The sequence below is a fragment of the Pongo pygmaeus genome, chromosome 2 (assembly GCF_028885625.2).
Source record: "Pongo pygmaeus isolate AG05252 chromosome 2, NHGRI_mPonPyg2-v2.0_pri, whole genome shotgun sequence".
Taxonomy (NCBI): domain Eukaryota; kingdom Metazoa; phylum Chordata; class Mammalia; order Primates; family Hominidae; genus Pongo; species Pongo pygmaeus.
The window spans coordinates 115,799,174-115,821,480 of NC_085930.1; the positions used below are offsets into that span (position 1 = coordinate 115,799,174).

The following is a 22,307-nucleotide window of genomic DNA, read 5'->3' on the forward strand; positions in this document are numbered from 1 at the left end:
CATACATAGAAAGGCAGAGGCCCTGAGATGGGGGCTGAGCAGGTCCAGTTGGGAGCATCAGGCACTCTGGCAAACTCACACATTTCTCTTCCTGCCCAGACTACTAATGATTACTAATATTCCGTAGTCATTAAATATGATGTTCTCAGGCTAGGCGCGGTGGCCCACACCTGTAATCCCAGCACTTTGGGAGGCTGAGGCAGGCAGATCACCTGAGGTCAGGAGTTTGAGACCAGCCTGGCCAACATGGCGAAACCCTGTCTCTACTATAAATACAAAAATTAGCCGGCGTGGTGGTATGTGCCTATAATCCCGGCTACTAGGGAGGCTGAGGCAGGAGAATTGCTTGAATTGGGAGACGGAGGTTGCAGTAAGCCGAGATTGTGCCACTGCACTCCAGCCTGGGCAACAGAGCAAGAGTTCGTCTAAAAAAATAATAATAATAATAAAAATAAATATTATGTTCTCTAAGGACTTTTAATGACATGTGAAAATTCTCATGGTACATTAAAAAACAGCTGGCATATTAAGCTATATATGTGAGATAGGTTCCATGGTCTCCTCATGATATTTATCCATTATACATATATAAGAAATTAAAAGGCAAGAAAGCTCTTAAAAAGCCAATAATGGTTAACAATATCATGGATGACTTATCTTTACCGTTTTCTACATTTCATAAGATTTCTACAGTTCCTTTAATAACCATAAGTCCTTATAAGTTTTTCAAACAATATCACAACTTGTCACACTTTCCCTTTCTTTCTTCAAATCTTTGATCAATAGAAGCCAAACATTTTCTTCACTGTCAAAATGTGACCTTTACTAACTCCTATAAATATTATCCTAAAACTTCAAAGCTGATTTGAAGAATTGCTAGTTCTAGTTGTGAATAATGTCAGTTCAGGGGTTGTATACATGCTTCGTATTAGATATTCCCTCAGCCTAATTCTATTGCCTTATGTCCGGCCAAAAAAATTTCACAATTTGAGTAGATGTGTAACATCCTCAGCTACACAATCTCCAGCTCCATTCCCTCCCCGCTCACACTCAAGCCTTCCTCTCAAGAATGGTGACGATGACATGAACTTCCTTCCTTGGTTCTAACCCAAGGTGTAATTCAGTGATAAAGCTCAAAGGCAACAAAAATTCTCATTTTCATGGGAGGCAATATTTCATTGTGATTAAAGACCCCAGGCAAGTTGTTTAACCTCAGAGTCTCAGTCTTCTCACGGGGAAAATGGAATGACGTGACCTACTTCATGGTCTCCCCACTGATCCAAGCTTTTTACAAGTATAATCTTGTAGGTACCATTATTATCTCCATTTTACAGATGAGGAAACTGAGACCCAGAGAAGTTAACTAATTCATCTAAGGTTATTCAGAGATAAGCAGCAAAGCTAAGATCTGACTTCAAAAAGTGTGATTCCAGAGCCCATTCTTTTAACAACTACACCTACTTTGCAATACTCCATTGCAATTGCCTACATAGCCTGTGACTGCAATTGAAGAGTCTTTGGGACTCAAGGCTCCCTCTGAGTCCTTGCTTTTTTGAGAGCATCTGCAATGTCCTGGCCTCCTCACTTTCTTCTCTGCTATCTTCTCTGATCCTCATGCCTTCAGTTTGAGCTTGTCTTCTGACTTTCTAAGCTCAGAATTCTCACTTGCCACCACATCATCAGTCTCTCGGTTTCTCAATGTCAAGCTCTAGAGGAAGCAGCCTGATTGGCTCCTGTTTTTTGCCTCTGCCCACAGGATGGTCATAATTCAGGCTATGAGTTGGCAGCTCCTGCACATGGGGCTTTCCTTGAACCAGACCCTTGTGGTGGGTAAGAGGGGTTATGTGCTACAGACTGCAGCATGGCCCCTTGGCCCACAGGAACAGATTTCCTACGATCTCTGGCTTTAGGATGTGCTAGTTACTGAAGGCATGAAAAGTCACTTTACAATTTAAAAGATGGCATTCTTCAGGAATGTTTACTCTCTCTCCCTAGGTGAGCTCCTCCATTCCCATGAGTTTAAATATCATCTATATGCTTGTGGGTCTCAAGTTTACATCTCCAGCCAAGACTGCTCTTCTGGGTTCCAGCCCAGGGTACCACTGCCTACTTAGCACTTCTCCCTGGTAGTCCCACAGACATTTCAAACTCTATTTTTCCACAACAGAAGGGCTGGTATGGCTCTCCGTATATGACCTGATCCTGCTTACTTTTCTAAGTTTATCTCAAGTTTCTTTCCACCTCATTCACTCACTGGGATCCTGTTGACTCCTGGATCATGCCAAGCATTTTCCTGTTGCAGGGCTTTGGCACCTGCTGTTTTCTTTGCCTAGAATGCTCCTTAATGGTATCTCTCCCCATAAGATATGAGGCTTCTCCGACCACACATAAAACTAGGCCCACCCTGATATTTTCTATCACAGTTCCCTATTTATAGCTTTCCTAGATCTACATAATCTGTAATTAATTAATTTTTTGGTTCACTTGTGATTGTCTGCCCTCCTCACTATATAGTAAAGCGTATGAGGGCAAGAACTCTGTTGTATATCATTGTTGTATGTTACTTGGCACATTAGCAGGTCCTCAGTAAATATCTGCCGAGGGACCAAATAGAATGTGAGTCAAGCAAGCAACAAAAAACATTTTATAAATGGAATACATGAGATCATGTGTATAAAGCTCTTGGCATGGGGCTCGTAGTAAGCACTCAATAGATGGCACTAGTAATATTATTATTACTATTGCTAGGTTAAACCATGTGATATTGCTAATATTTGAACTCTCTTTACCTGCAAAACAGCAACTTAACGTGGTCCAACATAATATTGCTATTATTTGGACACGATATGTGGCTTTTAAACATGCTGTCTGCTAACAGCCAGAAAGCATACATTTCAGTACAGTATTCTTAAAATGGAACAAAGTCTCTGATGCAGCACTCTTCATTTTCCAGCTAACACAAAGAAGTACCTTTCTCCTCTCACTGGGGCCTGGGCCTAGGGGTACATCCTTACCTCTTTGAAGCAGCTCTGATCTGAGATCTTTCATTCTGGGGTTCCCTGAGAGAAGACCTTCTTTGTAAAAGACCCTGGTGCTTCTGAAATTACTCTGGACTCATTCCGGCAATAAATGTGAATATTGACCATCTTTGCCCAGTTCTCAGATGACAAATATACGAGGCACTTGAAGAGTTGTGGCTTTGTGTTCAAATGCTTTTTATGAGGTCAGGGCATGGTCTCTCCCTAATAAGATGAAAAGTGAACAAAAGATAAACACATTTTCTCTATGACAGAGCTCTCTAGTGTATAACCGGCACTCCGAAAATAATCACACTTGGATTTCTGGAACTAAGTCTAAGCCAGTTATCACACACAACGGCAATGGCAAACTTACTAATGGCAGTGCTCTGTGCTACTTTTCTTTCTGTTTTTCTCACAAAAAGTTTGCATTTCCATATCATACAACTTTTTCAGCTTATCAGTCCTTTCTCACTTCTGATGCTTGACCCTAGTGGTCTGAAAATAACAATTTTCCAGCATCCTGCCTTCACTCTTCACACAAGCAGATGTCCATCCAGGCCTGGATGCTTAGAGATGAAAAGTTAACTTTTCACCACTCACCCAATGGTTCAATACATTGTTTGGGATTTTTATTTCTGAGACAAAGATTAACACACTTATTACATCAGAGATAATAGAGAGATGGCTAAAAACTCATACAGTAAGAGATTTTCTTTTCAAGAAATGAAATTATACTGTCCCATAAAATTTTAAGATCCTACTTGCATTTGGAAATTAGCAGAATGACGTAAGCATTCTGTGAAGTGTATCATTTTAAATTGGTAAAAAAATCAATAAGTAAAATAAATTGGGATTATCCAGACTTACCTGAGACATGTGCAGAACTACTAGATCTTCATTAGAAACTTGGAAAGCTTCCCCCATAGCCCCCATCTAGCTTAACAGCACAGTCATTTTTTTCATAACGTGAAAGTTCAATAGCTTAAAATGTTACAGCTGTGAAAAACAACATCACCACACAGCAACAGCTCATGAGCTCTGACATTCTGAATATCGAATCTGTATTACTCTATATCTTACAGTACAATCCAGACTTTATGAAGAAGAGTTCGCTAACAGAGCAAAATAACACTGCAAGAGGAAATATTTAATCTGTACAAGAAACAATTCTTTCAAGCAGCCATCAGATCACAGAATGCTGAGCTAAAAGAACTGTGGAGATCCTCTAGTCTAACTCCTTCAAATTAAAGTGCCAGCCTGGGCCCTCTACCAAGAGGATGTGTCTGAAATAAAGCCTCACAGTGAAGGGGAGAGGAGGCTGAGGGGGTAGGGTCCCACCTGAAAGTCCTGCATTTCTAAGTATCACATGAATAACTGAATGTTGGCTGGGCATGGTGACTCACGCCTGTAATCCCAACACTTGGGGAGGTCGAGGCGGGAGGATTGCTTGAGCCCAGGAGTTCAAGACCAGCCTGGGAAACAAAGTGAGGCTCTGCCTCTACAGGAAATTTTAAAATTAGCTAGGTGTGGTGGTATGTGACTGTAGTTCCAGCTACTCAGGGGGTGCTGAGGTGGGAAGAACCCTTCAGCCTGGGAGGTCGAAGTTACAGTAAGCTGTGATCACACCACTGCACTCCAGCCTGGGCAACAAAGCAAGCCTCTGTCTCAAAAACAATTAAAAATAACAAAATAACACAATGTTAAAGCATTCACTTCCCACCCTCGCTGAAAGACACGACGTCTCCTACCTATCTATTGAATAAAACCCAAAACTGGTTTTCAAGGCCCTGGCCCTACCTTTCTAGCTCTTTTTCACATCACTCTAAACATCTACACAGACTCCTGCACCTTGGATATCCTTCTGCCCCCTTGGTGATGCCCTCTGTCCTGCTGTTTTAAGATACTCCTCTTTCATGCAGCCTCCGTGGCTCCTCGAACCTAATATGTGCTTACTCTACTGAACAACACCCCAGCATGTCTGTACCTCTCTTAGAGGATGTATCATATTCTGCATTCAATCATATGTATGTTTGTATTATATCCTTCGTTAGGCTGCAAGTTTCCAGAAGGCAGGGAAAACATCTGATTCTTACTGATTGATTATTCCACAGCCCTTTGTTTATAGGGGCGCTCAAGAAACTGAGAACAAATGTGTTCATAACACATTTTTCTTGTCTGTTCATAAAAGAAGATCCCAAAGAAGCCTCAACTAACTGCATTTCAGGGATTCTGTGTACATGGAATCAAAAAGTACAATTTTACTTCACTTTTCTCCTCAATATTTTATTTTGTAAATGTTCAAACATATGGCTGTCATTAGCTACAGTTCACTATTAGTTTTTTTTTGAGGTGAAATTTACATTCAGTGAAGTGCCCAAATCTTAAGTGTACATTCACTGAGTTTTGACAAGTATATATACCTGGGTAAAAACTCTTACTTCTTTATAGGAAACTACTGTTTTGATTATTTTTCCTCTACCATAGACTAGGTTTTCCATCCTAGACTGATTCTCCTGGAGAAAACTATAAACTATTAACAAAATATAAAAAATAACTACCTGGAAGCACTGTAAAAAGATAGACAGTAAGCAGATTTCAGAGGGGGGAGAATGACACTTGGAAAATAGAAAAAGATCTAGATACATTTTTCAGTTTTATGGCTCCCAGCCTGGTGTCAGGCTGCCACCAGTGCCATGCTGCATGGCTAAAACTCCAATAGAGAGCAGGTAGTGCTCGGGTGACAGATTTTCGGACAATCACAACCACTACAAAGTGAAAGGGGGGAATCCAGAAAGTACACAGCCAGAAAGGGAGAGCCCCAAATTCTATGTAAAAACTGCCCAAATCTTTGGCTGACCCCTGAACTATGCATGCATGGGGCAGACGCTAAGCAACCTAGCTAAGGATAAAATAACTAAGCCAAGAATTGAGGTAGTGCCTCGATTCAGAGACAGAGTTTGTGGTTTTAGCTCAACCAAGCTGAATGTTGGCAAAGGCAAAAAACAAAATAAACAATAATAAACAACAACCCCTCACTTCCCAGAAAACCTGTACAGAGGAATATAATAGAATCCAGAGTCTCCACAATGTAATATGCACAATGTCCAAAATACAATCCAAAATTATTTAACATACAAATAAATAGGAAAATGCAACCCATCCTCAAGAAAAAAGACAATCAATAGAGATTCCAAGATAACCTAGATGGTGCAATTAGCAGATAAGATTTTTTAAAATAGCTATTATAATTGTGCTCAATGGCATAAAGGAATATATGAAATATATAGGAAACCTTGGCAGAGAAAGTATAAGAGAGAACCAATGGAAAGTTCTAGAATTTAAAATATGTGAAAAATTTTAAAAATCACTGGATGAGCTTAACAGAATAGTGATAACAGAAAAGGTCAGCGAACTTGAAGATAGATTCATAGAAATTATCCAATCTGAAGAACAGAAAGGAAAAAAGATTGAAAATAAATGAACAGAACCTCAGACCTGTAGGACAACATTGAAAGGTCTACCATAGGTTTAACCATAGTCCCAGAAGGCAAAGAGAGACAGAATGGGACAGAAAAAACATATTTTTTTTAACGGCTGCAAAGTCTTTAAATTTACAGATTTAAGAAGTTCAATAAAGTCTAAGCAAGATAAACATAAAGAAAGCCAAAGATAAAGAGTAGAAAATCTTGAAAGTAGCCAAAGGAAAATTACACATTACATAAAAGTAACAATAATTCCAGTGACCACTCACTTTGCATCTGAAACCACGGATGCCGGGAGATCGTTGTAACAGCATCTGGAAAAAAAAACTTGGCTGGGCCTGGTGGTTCACACCCGTAATCCCAGTGCTTTGGGAGGCTGAGGTGGGAGAATTGCTTGAGGCTAAGAGTTTGACATCGGCCTGGGCAATATAGCGAGACTCTAGCGAGACTCTCGTCTACAAAAAAAAATAAATTTTTTTAAAGTTAGCTGGATAAGGTGGTGTGTGCCTGTAGTCCGAGCTACTCAAGAGGCTGAGGCAGGTGAATCACTTGAGCCCAGGAGTTCAAGGCTGCAGTGAGCTACGATTGTGCTATACTATACTCCAGCCTGGGTGACACCGTGAGATCTTTTCTCTTAAAACAAAACAAAACACAACTTCATCCCAGAATTCTATATCCAGTGAAAATATCCTTCAAGTATGAAGGTGAACTTTACATTAAGTTTACATTACCTTTACATTATCTTTTAGTCAAAACTTTTTATTTTATACTAATGGTTAGCCATGTAGCAGTCTGCATACCAATTCATACAAACTTCAAAACATGCTTAAAAATTAAGAGTAATTAAAAATATCATGTGGGCTGAGGGAAAAATCAACAAAACAATCTGTCATCCATTTTTTCTTTAATACTAAATAGTGTGCAAGAAGTTACTTTTCTGTAATCTGCTCTAAGACTGAGAATCATTTATGCTGGTCTATACCGTCCTGGCTATCTCTTCTTCCTCCTTTTCCACAATTATACCACTAAGAAAATCAAGAAATATTTATACTTATTCCTCTAAACATTATTGAGACCTAGAGAAAGAATGTAGAACTGACCACTAAACAACCACCTGCTAACCACCTTCAAAATGAAGGGTAGGCAAATGATTAGGCATAAAGAAAGAAAACAGGCAAGATATCCTGAAAGGACACATTCAAGTTGGAGAATTAACTGCAAAGGTTGAGACTGAGTCAATATTTGCATTAGAAATCTCAACCTGAATTAACACATTTGTTGGACTTGTTAGTCCAGAAATAGTTCCCCAGAGAGCTCTGGAAGTGTGATCTCCAGCACATCTGCTCTTTTATGAGTTCTCTTAATACTTTTTAAAGCTGCTGCGAAGTGTTAATTTTTGTTCAAAGAAAGATTACCAAAGAACCTGTTGGTAACACAAAGATTCCCTTCATACTATTCTTCTGGCCTTCCTTAAACCTAGAAGCTGTTAACATCCCGAGTTGATTGCCAAACACAGTTATTAACTAGCCTCTGACATCCAAACAACAGCTGTGTTCTGTCCTGCTAAAGGGCAGCCTCACTCAGACAGTGACTCTCCAAAGGTCAGCTGTGTCCTACAGCAGGAAGTCCACTCCACGGTTGGTGGCACATGCCGGCACAATGGAACAGTCTATGTTTGTCCCAATTCCCTTTCCTCCCTCTTGGCTAATCTTCACTGGTCGTAAATGTTCAGCTTGCCTTGCAGAGGAAGTGGGGGCCTTAAACTTCATCCTGCATGTTCACTGCTGCTCTCACTCTCAAACTCTTTTCCCTAAAGATCACCTTAGAGCTGCCACTGAAAATGGTGCTGAAGACAAAGGACCAGAAGATAAATTAAAAACACTTGCCTCAGAAGCAAGCACACTTATTAAGTATTTATTGTCAGGCATCGTTCCAGCTTTCTTATACTATCCCCCCACTCCTGTAAGGATTGACCCTCCCATTTACAGGTAGGGAAAGCACAATTGCTCAGAGAGTTTAAATGAACTGCTTATGGTCACATGGCTTTGGAGGGACACCATAAGAACATTCAGTTCTCTCTGACTCAAGCTTAAGGGTCTTTCTACTCTGGCAACTTTCAGAAGTAGAGATACCCTTTAGAATTCCAACTGGATTAAAAAAAAACTTGTCATATTGATGAAAGGTAGGTGGAAAGTTGATTTTAAAAATTTACTGGAGCAGTAAATGCATAGGAATAGCTAATGCCATTTTAATGGTGATGATGCCTTTACAGGTATTAAAAAAATATGTTATAAGACTAAAGCATAAAACAGTTGGTATTTGTTTACACACAGTACCTGGCTGATAGTAAGTACTCAATAAATGTTAGCTATCATTATTATAATGTTAGGTGCATTTATATGTATTCCTTCATTTAGCCTTTTTTAATAGGAACACTGTGAGAACAATTTTATTCCCATTTAACAAATCAGGAAATTGAGGCACAGAGAGTTTAAATAACTTGCTAAAGTAAGTAATTGAGTATCTAGAACCTGAACTAACTCCGTCTGACTTCAGAGTTAAAGGTGTTAATGCAGCACTGATACTAATTATCAAAAGTCTGGGGAACCTAAGTGTTCATCAGTAGGGAGATGCATAGATGAATTAAGGTGCATCCATATAAAGAATATTCCTGAAAATGTGGCAGATCTATAGGTTCTGATATTAAAAGATGTTTACAGTGTATGTCAACAGGAAAAAAAAGTTGTATTGATCTCATTTTTATTAAATGATTATATATGTATTGTTATAGCTGTTGTAAAGTACATAAGCACATATATATGTGTGTGTACATCTATGTACATCTATGTACACACACATATATATGTTGTACAAAGCTGTACAGACAGATATACACATACACCATCCTTATTCTCTATGGACCAGTACACCATCCTTATTCTCTATGGACCAGTACACCATCCTTATTCTCTATGGATAGAATTAGGGTGAGGGATGGCAATCCTTTTTAAAAATTTTTTTATTGTTTCAACCTGTTACAAGCATGTACTACTTCTATAATAAACAAACAAACACATTTTAAGAAAGCGACTCACTATCTGAAAAATGAAAGATATTCTTTTTAAAAAATGCTTCCATTAACAGATTAAATGAAAACTAATTCAAAGTGCAAATGGGTCCTTCCCTACTAGGAATTCAGTACAACAGTTTCCACTATAAAATGGCACTCTAAGCCTGCAGTAAAAGAGGACAGTCTGGGTTTTAATGCACGCAGTCTGCACAAACAGCTGTGTCCTCGCCTGCAGCTGGCCTGGTGCTCTGCACACCTGTGCGTAGGAGTAGACAGGCCCTTTCCTTCACAACCACTGCTTTCAGCCAGTGCTGGTCAACAGAAGTAGGGTACAGAGAAGTGAATGGCTGCTTGAATATCACTGTGATCTGGGTGGTCCAATTATAACCAGACACACAGTGAGCCCAGACATGGATTAATCTGGTCTGGGGTAGATCCCAGATATATAAGGTACTGTAGGTCAGCAGTGGTGATGTATGGAAAGGTCACTCCCTGGGTAACGGGTAGAGATGGAAGGAAATCTGGTTCATTCTCTGTTCTCTAGACTGATTACTGGATCAAGTCAACCTAGAACCATACCCTAACCCCAACATGGAACAGGGTAGGCATGGGAGAGAGCCTAGTGTGCCCACTGGTTAACTCTACCCCTGGGGCTGGCCTAGAGATATACTTTTGTGTCATACTAGGCAAGCTTCAGACAGTGAAGTGGAATTGTCATTTGATGCCATATTCAGCTGGTGGGTGGATTTCAGATAGAATTTCCTTGGAGTTGTCTCAATAACAAGGTGGCAAAACCGTTTTCTAAATCCATCTATGAAGGAAATTTTCTCCTTCCTTCCTCTTTCCTCCCTTCCTGTTATTAGGTATACACCCCCGCTCAGCCTTATAACCTCATCTGCAACTTGGTATGGCTCTGGCAGGAGATGGTCCAGTTACCTGCCAACAGACAGGGAGGACATCCTGTGAGGAGGAGCCTCAGGGCACGGAGCCTGGATCTGATTGAGACTCTGTGCTCTATCCACCACGCTGGCGACGCCTGTGGTGGCAAAAGCTTCTTGGATGATACAGGTTTGAGTTTTCTATTCACAGTCAAACTTTTAACTTTTACTTTTTTATCAAAACAAACAAAATCACATGGTTTAAATCAAATTGCTGAAAAAAAATTTTAAAACCCACTACTTTGAGGCAAACACTTTCAAAGCTTTTAGCTTTTTTTAACCAAGCAATATGCTAATATTGTCATTTCTTGATTTCTCTATTTTATCCTTCAACTATTAATTTCCTGTTTAACTGTTTACATTTTAGCTCTTTTGCACCACCATTTCCCCTTCCCTTATATATTATAAGAACTGTTCATTAAAAAGCCAAGTTTTGTTTTATTTTCCCTTGTACAACTCCCTTACAGTTAACATTCCCTATTTCATTTGCTTAATTTTCTATGCATCTATATTCAAATTTTTCCAAATATCCTGCCTTAACGCTGTGTGGGTACGTGCGCATGCGTGAGTGTGCATGCATCCACGCATGTGTGATTTTCCAAACGGTCGGGTATATCAGATCATTTGGGAATTCCCAAGCAGCTGGGCCTACACCACTGGGCTTCTCATGGCTGTTTTCCTGTGTTGGTTTTCTGGCTCCTGGGTTCTGTTTCTCTGTTTTTGATTTATTTCCTCATTTTGATGAAGTACTTATTCTGTTTGTTTCCTAGAAAAAAATCCGCAGGAAGCAAAATTTTCAGTACTTGCAGATTTTTAAATGTCTTTGTTCTATCTTTACACTTGTTTGAAAGTTCAACTGTGTATAAAATTCTAAATGGAAAATAACTTTCCCTCCGAATTTTACTGACTTTATTCTGTCTTCTATCTTTCAGTATTGATGTTTAAAAACCTGATAGCATTCAGATTTTCATCAGTTTGTTTGGGACAAGTTTTCCCCCTCCAAAAGCTTTTATGATTATTTCTGGCATTTTGGACGTCGATTACAATGTGCCTAGGTGTGGGTAATTTTTTCCATTCATTGTATTGGCCTCTAGATTGAAAACATCTTTCAAAATAGAGTGTCTTGACCTTCTGTTCTGAAAATTCTCTCACATTATTTCTTTGACAATTTCCTTTTCTTTTCTGTGTTCTCCTGGAACTCCTATTAGCCAGATATTGAACCTCCTGGATGTGCCATTTAAAGTTTTATTTGTTGTTTCTCCCCTATTTTCTGTCTCTTCATCTTTTCATTCTACCTTTTGGAAACCACCGATTTCATTTTCTAGCCCTTCTATTACATTTTATAATTGTTTAGTTAGTGATATTTTTATTTTCCAAGATCTCCTTCTTATCCTCAAACGTGCTAAGTTTTAAAAAACTTTATTACAAAAAACTTCAAACAGTTTGATATCCAAATTAATGCCTTATATATAAGGGCTTGAGGTCAGATCGTATTATGTCAATGTCCTCCCTCTAGCACAGTGTGGTCCACGTCCTGTACTGAGGAGGGAGTACATGAATAAATAAAAGTTACAGCTAGCTAAGGCCTCCCTGCCTACTGCCTGCTACTCAGCCATCTAGCTAACATTCTGATCTCCCATGCTGCTTGGACAGGCAGCAATAAAAAGAAAATCTTCATTCCAAATTCTGTTATCATTTGTAAATATTAAAATTTGATTTATTTTAAAAGACCCAGAGGTAAGATTATACACTTCAATCCAACAAGGCTTACCTGGGCCTCATCCACTCCCAGGAACTCATTCCACAGCAGCTTCTTGCTAAGGAAAATGGTAGGCTAACAAGTGCTGAGGCAGAGCCAAAGCTTTCAGCCTGCCCTGGCTGGTGGCAGTGCCCTTTAGCACTCTCCTTACCCCTGGATCTAAAGACCCCCAGCTACAGCACCATATCCAAAAAGGTTGGGCAACAACCAAGCTATTCTGGCCACTTCTAGGAGATGAGGATGATGCTAGGCCAAAGATGGTCCCCCAAACAAACTGGCTTTCTGGTCTCTAAAAGTCTGAGCATTATGTTATGATAAATACTACGCAATCTATGTAAACCAGTCAGTTCCCTTTTAAAGAGATATCATACAACTCAAACAGGGTGGTCTAAGTATTTTAGTGGTTAGCACACAGGATCACTTGCTGAGTGCACACGGACCAGCATCTCCACCCAAAAAAAGAAGTAAGCTACTGCAATCTGCTTTCCGACACCCTTCTAGGGCTCTCCTGTACTTGGAATTTGGAGAATGGCACCACTAAGTCGGAGCATCAAGAAAAGTTAACTTGGCAACGTGATACAGGAAGGTGATGCTTTGGCAACACTCTAAGTTGAGTCTTTGGCAAAATTTGATAAAACATATAAATTCCAGAGACGAATTCAGCTTTGTGTCACCTTAGAGACTGATGCAATCTTACTTTTAGCTTAAAAACATTATCAAGGAATAAGAAAACATTGGTAATACGACAAATATAAGGCAAACTTTCATTCCTCCCATTGGTGTTAGCCTGACAGTAAATGTCAGGAGATGTTTTTCCTGCTGTCAAGCCATTTATAATGTCACAGGGCATGCGTGGATCCTTCAGACCCAAACTTTATGAAGACTGTAACTGCTGCCATGTCTTTCATCTCGCACAGCCTTCACTCCAACACTCACACATCTTTTCAGAACACCCTCTCCCCCACCTTTGGCTCTGCTCATCTGCGTGGTTGCAGCCTGTTATGTAACTGCCACCTTATCAAAGCACCAAAATGTGGAATTGCTGTATATTTCTTAAATTATGCAAGGCTTGACCTTATTGCTGGGAAATACCTAGCATTTTTTAATTGTCTTCAGAGGTCCAGGCAGCATTTGGAGGAGCTATTACTATATCGCTTGTCATTCTTCTGATCTATGCTCATGCATGCAACCAGGAGAGAATTGATAACTTTTAGATTGATAATTGCACAGATGCATATTGAGTCATCTCTTTACAGTCTAAGTATTTCACCCCAGTTTTCAAGAAATAATTTTAACAATAGCAAGCCCTTATTGAACACTTGCTATGCACCAAACACTGTTTTAAGCGCTTCACATGCATAGATTTGTTATCCTTATAACCATCCTGGGAGCTAGGAATTATTTTTATTTTGTAGAATATAATTATTTTTATAGTTTGAGTTCTTGTTTTATAGATGAGGAAACATGTTAAAGGTCACACAGCTAGAAACCGTGGAACTGGGATACAAACCCAGGCAGTGTGCCCCAGAGCCTTGCCCTCATCACTACACAAACTGCCTCTCTACCTCCTAATCCTGGCCCAGGGCTCCATGTGCTGGGGTTTGGCAAGTTCAAGGCACATGTTTGGATTGGGTTTATTTGGGTGCAGACAGTTTGGGTTTGGTTTACCTGTGGTGCAGACAGTTGGCAGGCCACAGAGGCTAGGCATCCACGCTTCAGAAAGTGCTCACAAACACCTTGATAAATGGAGCGTTTCCCACAAGAATTCCATTATGCTCAATATTGTGTCACAGTATGCCCAAGAGTACTTTGAAAAATAACTTGGCCCAAGCTTGGGCCCAGGCCAGTTTGGCTGAGAAGGTACACAGGCTGCAGTACTGAACCATTGCTGTGACATCCTGGATGGAAATCTGGTTGTAGAGTAATCCAAACCTATTCCTGAGATGAGAAAGCTTCAGAAAAGCTTCAGTGTCCACAGGGGTGATCTCAGTGAGCTCAAAAGAGAAAGCCAAACCAAAGAATGAGCTCTAAAGCAGGTTTTCTCAAAGGATGATCTGAAAGCTCCCTGTATCAGGATCATCCAGGGAGGTTTTCTTGGAAATAGTCAGGTCTTACCCTAAACCTAACAAATCAGAGTTTCCCCCTATTGGGCTTAGGAGTGTGGATTTTGATAAATCTCCCCAGGTAAACCTGACATATTCTAAATACTGATAACCATTGTTTTGGTCTCTGGGGCTTCCTGGCCAGGAATCAGTGAAGAGATGTATTATGAATGCAATTTTCAATTCAACAAGTAGCATTCATGTCTGAGAATCAAGGTTCTAGGCTCAGCTCTAATGGATTGCTGGTTGAATTTGGGGATGTCCCTTGGTCTCTCTGAATATCAGGCACCTCATTAGTAAGATCAGGGGAATAGGTTCAACTCAGCTCTACATCCTGTGCTTCCTACCTAAGCCTTTACTGGAACAGAACTAATGTAAATCCTAAAGGGGGTGATCAGATGAGTAACTGGAAGGGCAAAAATCACTATGGGCTAAAGTAGGGTATGGGACCTTGACAACCGGGATAATCTGGATGGGACTGGTCATTGTGATAGGGCAGACATCCCAGTGAGGGGACAGAGACCCAGATGTGAGGCTGTGAGGGAAGTGGGTCGGGAGGGAAATGGGAAGGCATGTCTAAGTAAAGCGGAAGGTTTGGAAACAAGGGTGGGAAGGTAAGATGGTTCTAGGTTACAGGCACCCTTGAGGGCCAGGGAAGGGATGTGGAATATGATGCAATCTAATAAGAAAAGTGACTAAGGAAAAGTCATGTTTTGGGAGGATGACTTTGGCAGCCCACGTAGGATGTGAAGGGTGGGATTCAGGCAGCCCTGGGGGCTCAGTTAGAGACACTTGGGAACCAGAGCACAAGCTTATTCTAAAAGCAATGTGGCCTTTGTGGCCTTGACCTGAAGCTGTGGCAGTGGGAAATGGAGGGGAGGAACATGTCAATTGGAAAAGCTCCACGACCCTGAGATTGTGGGTAGTTCTTACGGTTATTTTGTTTACTTGTTCTTGCTGTTTGCTTTGCTGTAGTTTCAGTTCTCTCTGTAGTAAGCAGACACTACTTTGTGATTAAAAGAAATATACCATTCGGCATTTCCTTTGGAAAACCTGCATATAAATCTCCACCCCTTTGCAGATCAGCCCTTCCTAGCACTAGTCTGTCTCTCTTCAGAAGCTACTTTCTCACATCTTTTTTCCTGCTCATCTGTACCCCAGACCCCTTGTCCCTTTGCTAAGAAGCTTCTGCAGAGCACTCTTCTTTGTTTCCAGATCATTTTTCCTGCCAGTCTCTGGTACTGCAAACCTGGTTTTGCTCTTCAGCCTCGAAGGGAGACTTCTGCCAGGGTCCAGGTTCCCAGTCTTGGGAGAGAGGGTCAGCAAACTTCCTGCTACCCCACAGTGGCTCACACCACAACACTACTAGTTCTCTTCATCAAGCCTTCCCTGAGGAGTCAACTTTCTTTCCATTCTTGAAGACAATCTCTACCTGCCTCAAAATCTTCTCCAAAAGAATTCCTGTCACGTCCCTGGGAAATGCTCTCATCCATGAGGAAGAACACTGAACCTTCCAGCATCACAACCCTCTGACCTACCCAAATTCTATGATCGTTCCTTTACTTCCATGGCTACCTATTAAACTCCAGGTCGCCCAGAATTCCTATAACATGCCAAACTCTGAAACCCCACTTTGACCATAAACTCCTATCCTTTGGCCTCTTGGATATCCATATTCCAACTAATGAATTAATTATCCAGTCCTTGGCACTATCTCTAATTCACTCTTCTCCCAAGGATTTGGATTCTAAAGCCAATCATTTAAATTGCCCTTGTCAGTATCCTGAATTCTCTCATCCTCTGAAGCTCTGTGAAGCCTGCTGGGCCACCCTCCAACTCCACACCAATCATGCTCTGTTGGGCTCCCTAAAAATGCAGGGCTTATAGTTCCAGTAAGGCCTCTGATCAACTCAGCTGCCCACACCCCATCAAATCCCTTTCCTGCTGTCAGTTCTATTGGAGGCTCTTATCACTTTCCTCAAGACCCCTGTTCTACTCTGATTCCCCCGCCCTGCTCCTGGCAAATGGTCTTACCTCTGATTTCACCAAGAAATTAGAAGCCGTGACTTATGAACACTCTAATTTTCCCTTCTCTCCAGCTCTGAACTTCTCCATATCTTCAATCATCTTTTCCTCCTTTCTGGAAAGAAATATTGTCCTGTCCCTTTAAGGGTAACTTCTGTGTCTTGAGTACAGGCCCTCCTATCTTTCTAAGGGCTTTATTCAGCCGATTACCCCTTCTTTCTTACAGCTCCAAACTCTCCTTCCCTGACTGTTCCTCATGAGGCAACAAAAATGCTTTGACACTCTCCTCCCCTACCACCCTCTCATCTTGCAAACTGTTAAGATCTTTAGAAAGTTTTGCTATTTTTGTAGGAATGATGCATGCTCATGCAAACATCTTAAACAATACAGAAGAGCAAAAAGAAAATAACTACTACCCAACATCCTACCACTCATAGATAACTTCTGTTAGAATTTTGATAACCATGGTTCCAAACCATTCTCTATGTACATATGCATTTATATTTATGTATATGCTTCAACACAGAAGACCCGACACTGTATATGCTCTTCTGCAACCTTTTTGTAACTAACAATATGTCCCTTGCACTTTTCCATGTCAATATGCTATGTTTTATAATATGAGGGCATTCTAGTGAATTTAATTACTTCCTTGTCCCCTACTGATTTTTTTCAATATTTTTTGCTATTACAGGTAATCGTGTGTTGAATATTTCTGCATTTGTGAGATTATTTACTTATGGCAAATTCCTTAAAAGGGGTTGTTGGATGAAATATACTCACATTTTATGTTTGATATACACTGTTTTCTAGAAAAGTTGTATAACTTGGACTCCTATCAATAGTGACCATTTCCCTTAAACCCTTAAGAACCCTGAGTTTTGTTAATGTTTACAATTTTTACCTAACTAATATCAAGAATGAAAAAGAAGACACTGTTATAGATTCTACAGACATTATAAAGACAAGAGGATATTTTGAGCAACTTTCACTCATTATTTTGAAAAGAGATGAAACAGGCAAATATCTAGGAAGAACAAACTTGTCAAAACAAATACAAGAAGAAAGAGAAGATCTGAACAATCATGTATCTATTAAGTAAATTAAATCTATATTTGAAAACTCTCCCATAAAGAAACTCCAGGCCTCAAAGGGCTTCACTAAAGTATTCTACTAAGTATTTAAAGAAGAAATAACACCACCTGTTCACAAATTCTGCCAGAGAATAAAATTCCTCAACCTGTTTGAGGCCAGCGTAACCTTGATACCAAGACCTCACAAGGACGTTTAAAGAGAGGAAAATCACAGGCCAACCTCTTTTGAACATGATGATAAAGTCATCAGCACTATTAAGTACTACAGTTGTTTGTTGTCTACCTTCATAACTGAGAAAAATGCCATGTTTTAGTTAGGGGTCAATGAAAATTAAGATGTAATATTTATCTAAGTTCATGGACTCCCTGAATTCTATTCATGGACCACTTGGGGACCTGTGGACTCCAGGTTAAAAATTCCTACACTGTAGACACAGTGATAGTGGCAGCCTGGACCACAGGGGAGCCAGTACTCCAGCCCGAGTGGAAATCCCAACAATTTAAAGCCTTAGCGGAGCTTCTGTGCTGGGGATGCCACAGGTCTTCAAACACTTTGTCCAACTGGATTTCTTTTAAGATGACTCTTCTTAATATTGCATTTCACATATGTCTTTGTTCTCTTTCCAATATGATTTCACTTTGCTTTGTATAAAGGCCCTGACTAAACATTCAGTTTCTTTATTCCCAAAATAAATTCCCATGATAACAAGGTAGAACTGGCAAATCATTTCTTTGATGACACCCATACTATCTGGCTACACGTTTGTAAATAGAACATGTTAAACCATCTGTGGCTAGAGCACTACACAAAACCAACTTGGCTCCAAACCAAGCACGTAGAATACCGTTTGGAAGGTCACCTTAGAGAAACATATTAAGACTGGGGTCTGACGTGGCTCCAGCGTGCATACCTGGCACAGCCTGAACTGTCACTGAGGATCACCTGAACCCCCTTTGGAAAGCTCAATTACCAAGTTTTTTGGCAATCTTCCTGAATACTCTCCTATTGGATGAAAGAACCAACTAAATGTAATAGCTGCATTTTTACCTCTTCTTTTGAGTTCATCTGTATGTGAAGGCAGTAATATTTTAAAAATTTTATCCTAATACTCAGCTAGAGTCCAGGATTATTATTATTATTATTTTTCGAGATGGAGTCTTCCTCTGTCACTCAGGCTAGAGTGCAGTGGCGCAATCTCGGCTCACTGCAACCTCTGCCTCCTGGGTTCAGGCGATTCTCCTGCCTCAGCCTCCTAAGTAGCTGGGTTTACAGGTGCGCACCACTGCGTCCTGCTAATTTTTGAATTTTTTTTTTTTTTTTTTTTTGAGTTAGAGTCTCGCTCTGTCGCCCAGGCTGGAGTAGTGGTGCAATCTCGGCTCACTGCAAGCTCTGTCTCCTGGGTTCATGCCATTCTCCTGCCTCAGCCTCTTGAGTAGCTGGGATTACAGGCACCAGCCACCACACCTGGCTAATTTTTTGTATTTTCAGTAGAGACAGGGTTTCACTGTGTTAGCCAGGATGGTCTCGATCTCCTAACCTCATGATCCGCCCACCTCGGCCTCCTAAAGTGCTGGGATTACAGGCGTGAGCCACCGTGCCCAGCCAATTTTTGAATTTTTAGTAGAGAAGGGGTTTCACCATGTTGGCCAGGCTGGTCTCGAACTCCTGACCTCAGGTGATCCACCCACCTTGGCCTCCCAAAGTGTTGGGACTACAGGCATGAGCCACCACGCCCGGCCTAATATTTTTCATTATGAAATATTAAACATACAGAGAATAAATATCACAATTATATATTGAACAACCCAGCTCTAGCAAATCTTAACATTTTGGTATATTTATTTCAAGAAAACAGTTCATAAAAAACAAAACATTAAAGATATAACAGAAACTCCCTGTGTACCCCTTCCTGATCCCTATCCCTCCTTTCCTCTCTCTCCAAAAATAACTATTATAAATTTGTTATTCACCATTCCCAAACATTTTTTTTCAGTTTTTCAACACACATATATATCCATACACTATATAGAAACTATTTTTTGCACGTTTTCACACTTTATATGTATGGTACCATGCTGTATGTATTATGGAACTTGGTGTTTTTTGTTGTTGTTCAACATTACATTTTTTAGTTTTAGCCATGTTAGTAGATGTTATGTTAGTGTTTTCCTTTTAATTTCATTATTTGAACATGTATCAATTTATTTATCTAGGATTTTTATTTTTTTGAGATGCAGTCTCGCACTGTCATCCAGGCTGGAGTGCAGTGGCACAATCTTGGCTCACTGCAACTTCCACCTCCCACATTTAAGCGATTCTCCTGCCTCAGCCTCCCGAGTAGCTGGGATTACAGGCGGCCACCACCGGGCCTGGCTAATTTTTGTATTTTTAGTAGAGATGGGATTTCACCATGTTGGCCAGGCTGGTCTTAACTCCTAACCTCAAGCGATCCACCTGCCTCAGCCTCCTGAAGTGCTGGGATTACAGGCGTGAGCCACTGCACCTGTCCAGGATTTTGTATTTATATGATCTCTTCTAAACAGGTCTCAGTGCAGCTCCTCAAAAGAGTATATACCTAAAGAGAATCAAGGGGCCTATAAGAACTGGCCTCTTTTTATTTCTAATAGTTCCTAGAAAATGAGCACCAAGTTTAATTGAAGCAAGTATCTTATGAAGCTGCTTCCAAGCTGAATCATGAGCAGGTGAGAGCCACAGTACATTTCTTTCTTTCTTTTTTTTTTTTTTTTTTGGTCCCCCTCAAGAGCAAGTAAGCTGCAGTATATTTCACTAGAATAGTTTCATGGTGTAGCTGAGCATTTTTCCTGCTGTGAAATGGCCAAATCTGATTCTTAGGCTACACCAGAGGGTCCATAAGCCACTAACATCTTTTGACAAACTCCTTTCTATCTAACGTAGTTTAAGTGGATTCTCTGGTTTGCAACTAAGAACTCTGACCAATACAATGACAATACAATGAGATTCAAGCATCTTTAAGAGCCTCCTTAGCACATTTTCCTTCTAAAAACATCTCAAAACTCCATTTGTATTTAGTTATACACCTAGATATAGTGTGTAAGTGGTAAGAGTGAGGCCTATCACTTCTCCCAGAATTTCAGAGATAAATGCTATTGGATTCTCGACCATTACTACAAATTCTTTCTCTCACTTCTACGATTCGTAGTACAAAAGTGATTATGAAGATGGTCAAGGGTTAACAACAAGACTCAAGGAAACAGAATGTGTTCTATAAACAACAAAATAACATGCATTATAAGAAAATATGGACTGTCATCTTGGGGGAGCTTAGAATTTATTCTGTTAAATATGCTGCCCATGACAGAGGCAAAAGTGGCATCTTTTGGAAAAATACATCTTTCAAGATGTAAATCTGAAAGGGCTTGTAATAGTCTCCAAATACTATCTAAGCTTCATTTTTACATTGTAGTCAGACAGACTAGGTTTGCCTCCTGGCTCTACTATTTGTTAGGTGCATATCTACATCACAAGCAAGTTACTTAACCTCTTTGAGACTGTTTCCTCAGCTGTAAAATGGAGAAAATAATACCTATATCTTAAGGCTTTTGGAAGATGAAATAAGATATATATATCTATCTTATTTATATATATATATAATATTACTTGGTACACTGTAGTCATAAAAACATGATAGCTTCTATGGCATTTTGCATATATCCTTTTCTTAAAGCGCTGTGCTTAAATACCTCAAATACAACGGCAAGGTCTTATTCACACATGCATCCCAAGCACTTGGAATGACTGAATAGCACAGTGGTGCTCAAGAAATGCTCACTGAATAAATAAGAGATAGTATTAATAATAATTAATGTTTATTAAATGCTCATATACTTTGTACTATATATATACACATAAAATATTATTTAATATTCATATTAACCCTATAAGGTATTTACTACCATGAAATCAAGGCTCAGAGAGATTAAATAACTTGTCAGAGTTCACATAACTCTTAAGTGATATAGCTGGGATTCAAATCCAAGCCCACGTACTTATACTCTATTTGCTGCATCCTGCACAAGCACTGCAGGAAGGTGTCAAGAGAAGGTGACACTTGAGGGGATCTCAGAGGAAAACTAAGCACCTATCAGGTACATGAGGGAAAAGACATCTCAGTAAGAGGAACCAGTATATGTACAGTGTACAGTGAAGTGAAAAAACGGTGTTTAGGCTCAACAAGTAGCACAGAAGGAGAATCCTGCATAGGAGGCTCAAAAGGTGGCCTTTGGCCAGACTATGAAGGGTTACAGGCTGTGAAACTCATGTTTTGGGGGTCACTGAGAAACATCTTTAATCCAACATTTCAGAGCTGTGCTTTAGAAATTTACATTCAGCAGCCCCTTGGAGGTTGTCTGGAATGAGAGCCCTGATGAGACAGGCAGATAGGTAGAAAAGGATGTTAGCCACTTGTCCAGTCTTTGGCCAACTCTGGGACTCTGGCCATCTCTACATTATTTTCTAAGTGATGTCTTGAAATTGTTGGCAATCAGAATTGTGATCTCTATATGAACTGGGTTATACTTCCTGAACGAGGACTTCACTCTTAGGAAAGTTTCACCTGATTTATTTACCTGGTGGTGATAGAACTCAAGCCACTTAGAGAAAAAGCTTGGCTTTTCCCTTTTGTTTTGGGTAGTGTAACCACTTCTTTGTTTTGTGTAGATATTTTTGGGATGGCCAGAAAGGTGTCCCACACACCCTCAAGACCCTAGGCCCTCTCTGCAGAGCTGGGGCTTCAGTACATTTATTTTTGTTTTAGTGACATGCAACTCCCTTATTC

The 22,307-nt window shown here is 40.1% G+C and overlaps 1 protein-coding gene across 3 annotated transcripts in view; it reads right to left on the minus strand.

The window, feature by feature from the left end:
* Positions 1-22,307, minus strand: part of CTDSPL (CTD small phosphatase like) — a 122,162-nt gene that overhangs the window by 82,772 nt on the left and 17,083 nt on the right. Inside the window, exon 1 of one of the 3 annotated variants that reach the window (XM_063662035.1) lies at positions 3,015-3,145. The exons of the other annotated variants lie outside the window; for them this stretch is intronic. Within the exon in view, the coding sequence (XP_063518105.1) occupies positions 3,015-3,048 (34 nt within the window). The 5' untranslated portion in view covers positions 3,049-3,145. Of the gene's footprint in view, positions 1-3,014; positions 3,146-22,307 lie in introns of those variants that run through there. 3 annotated transcript variants of the gene reach the window in all.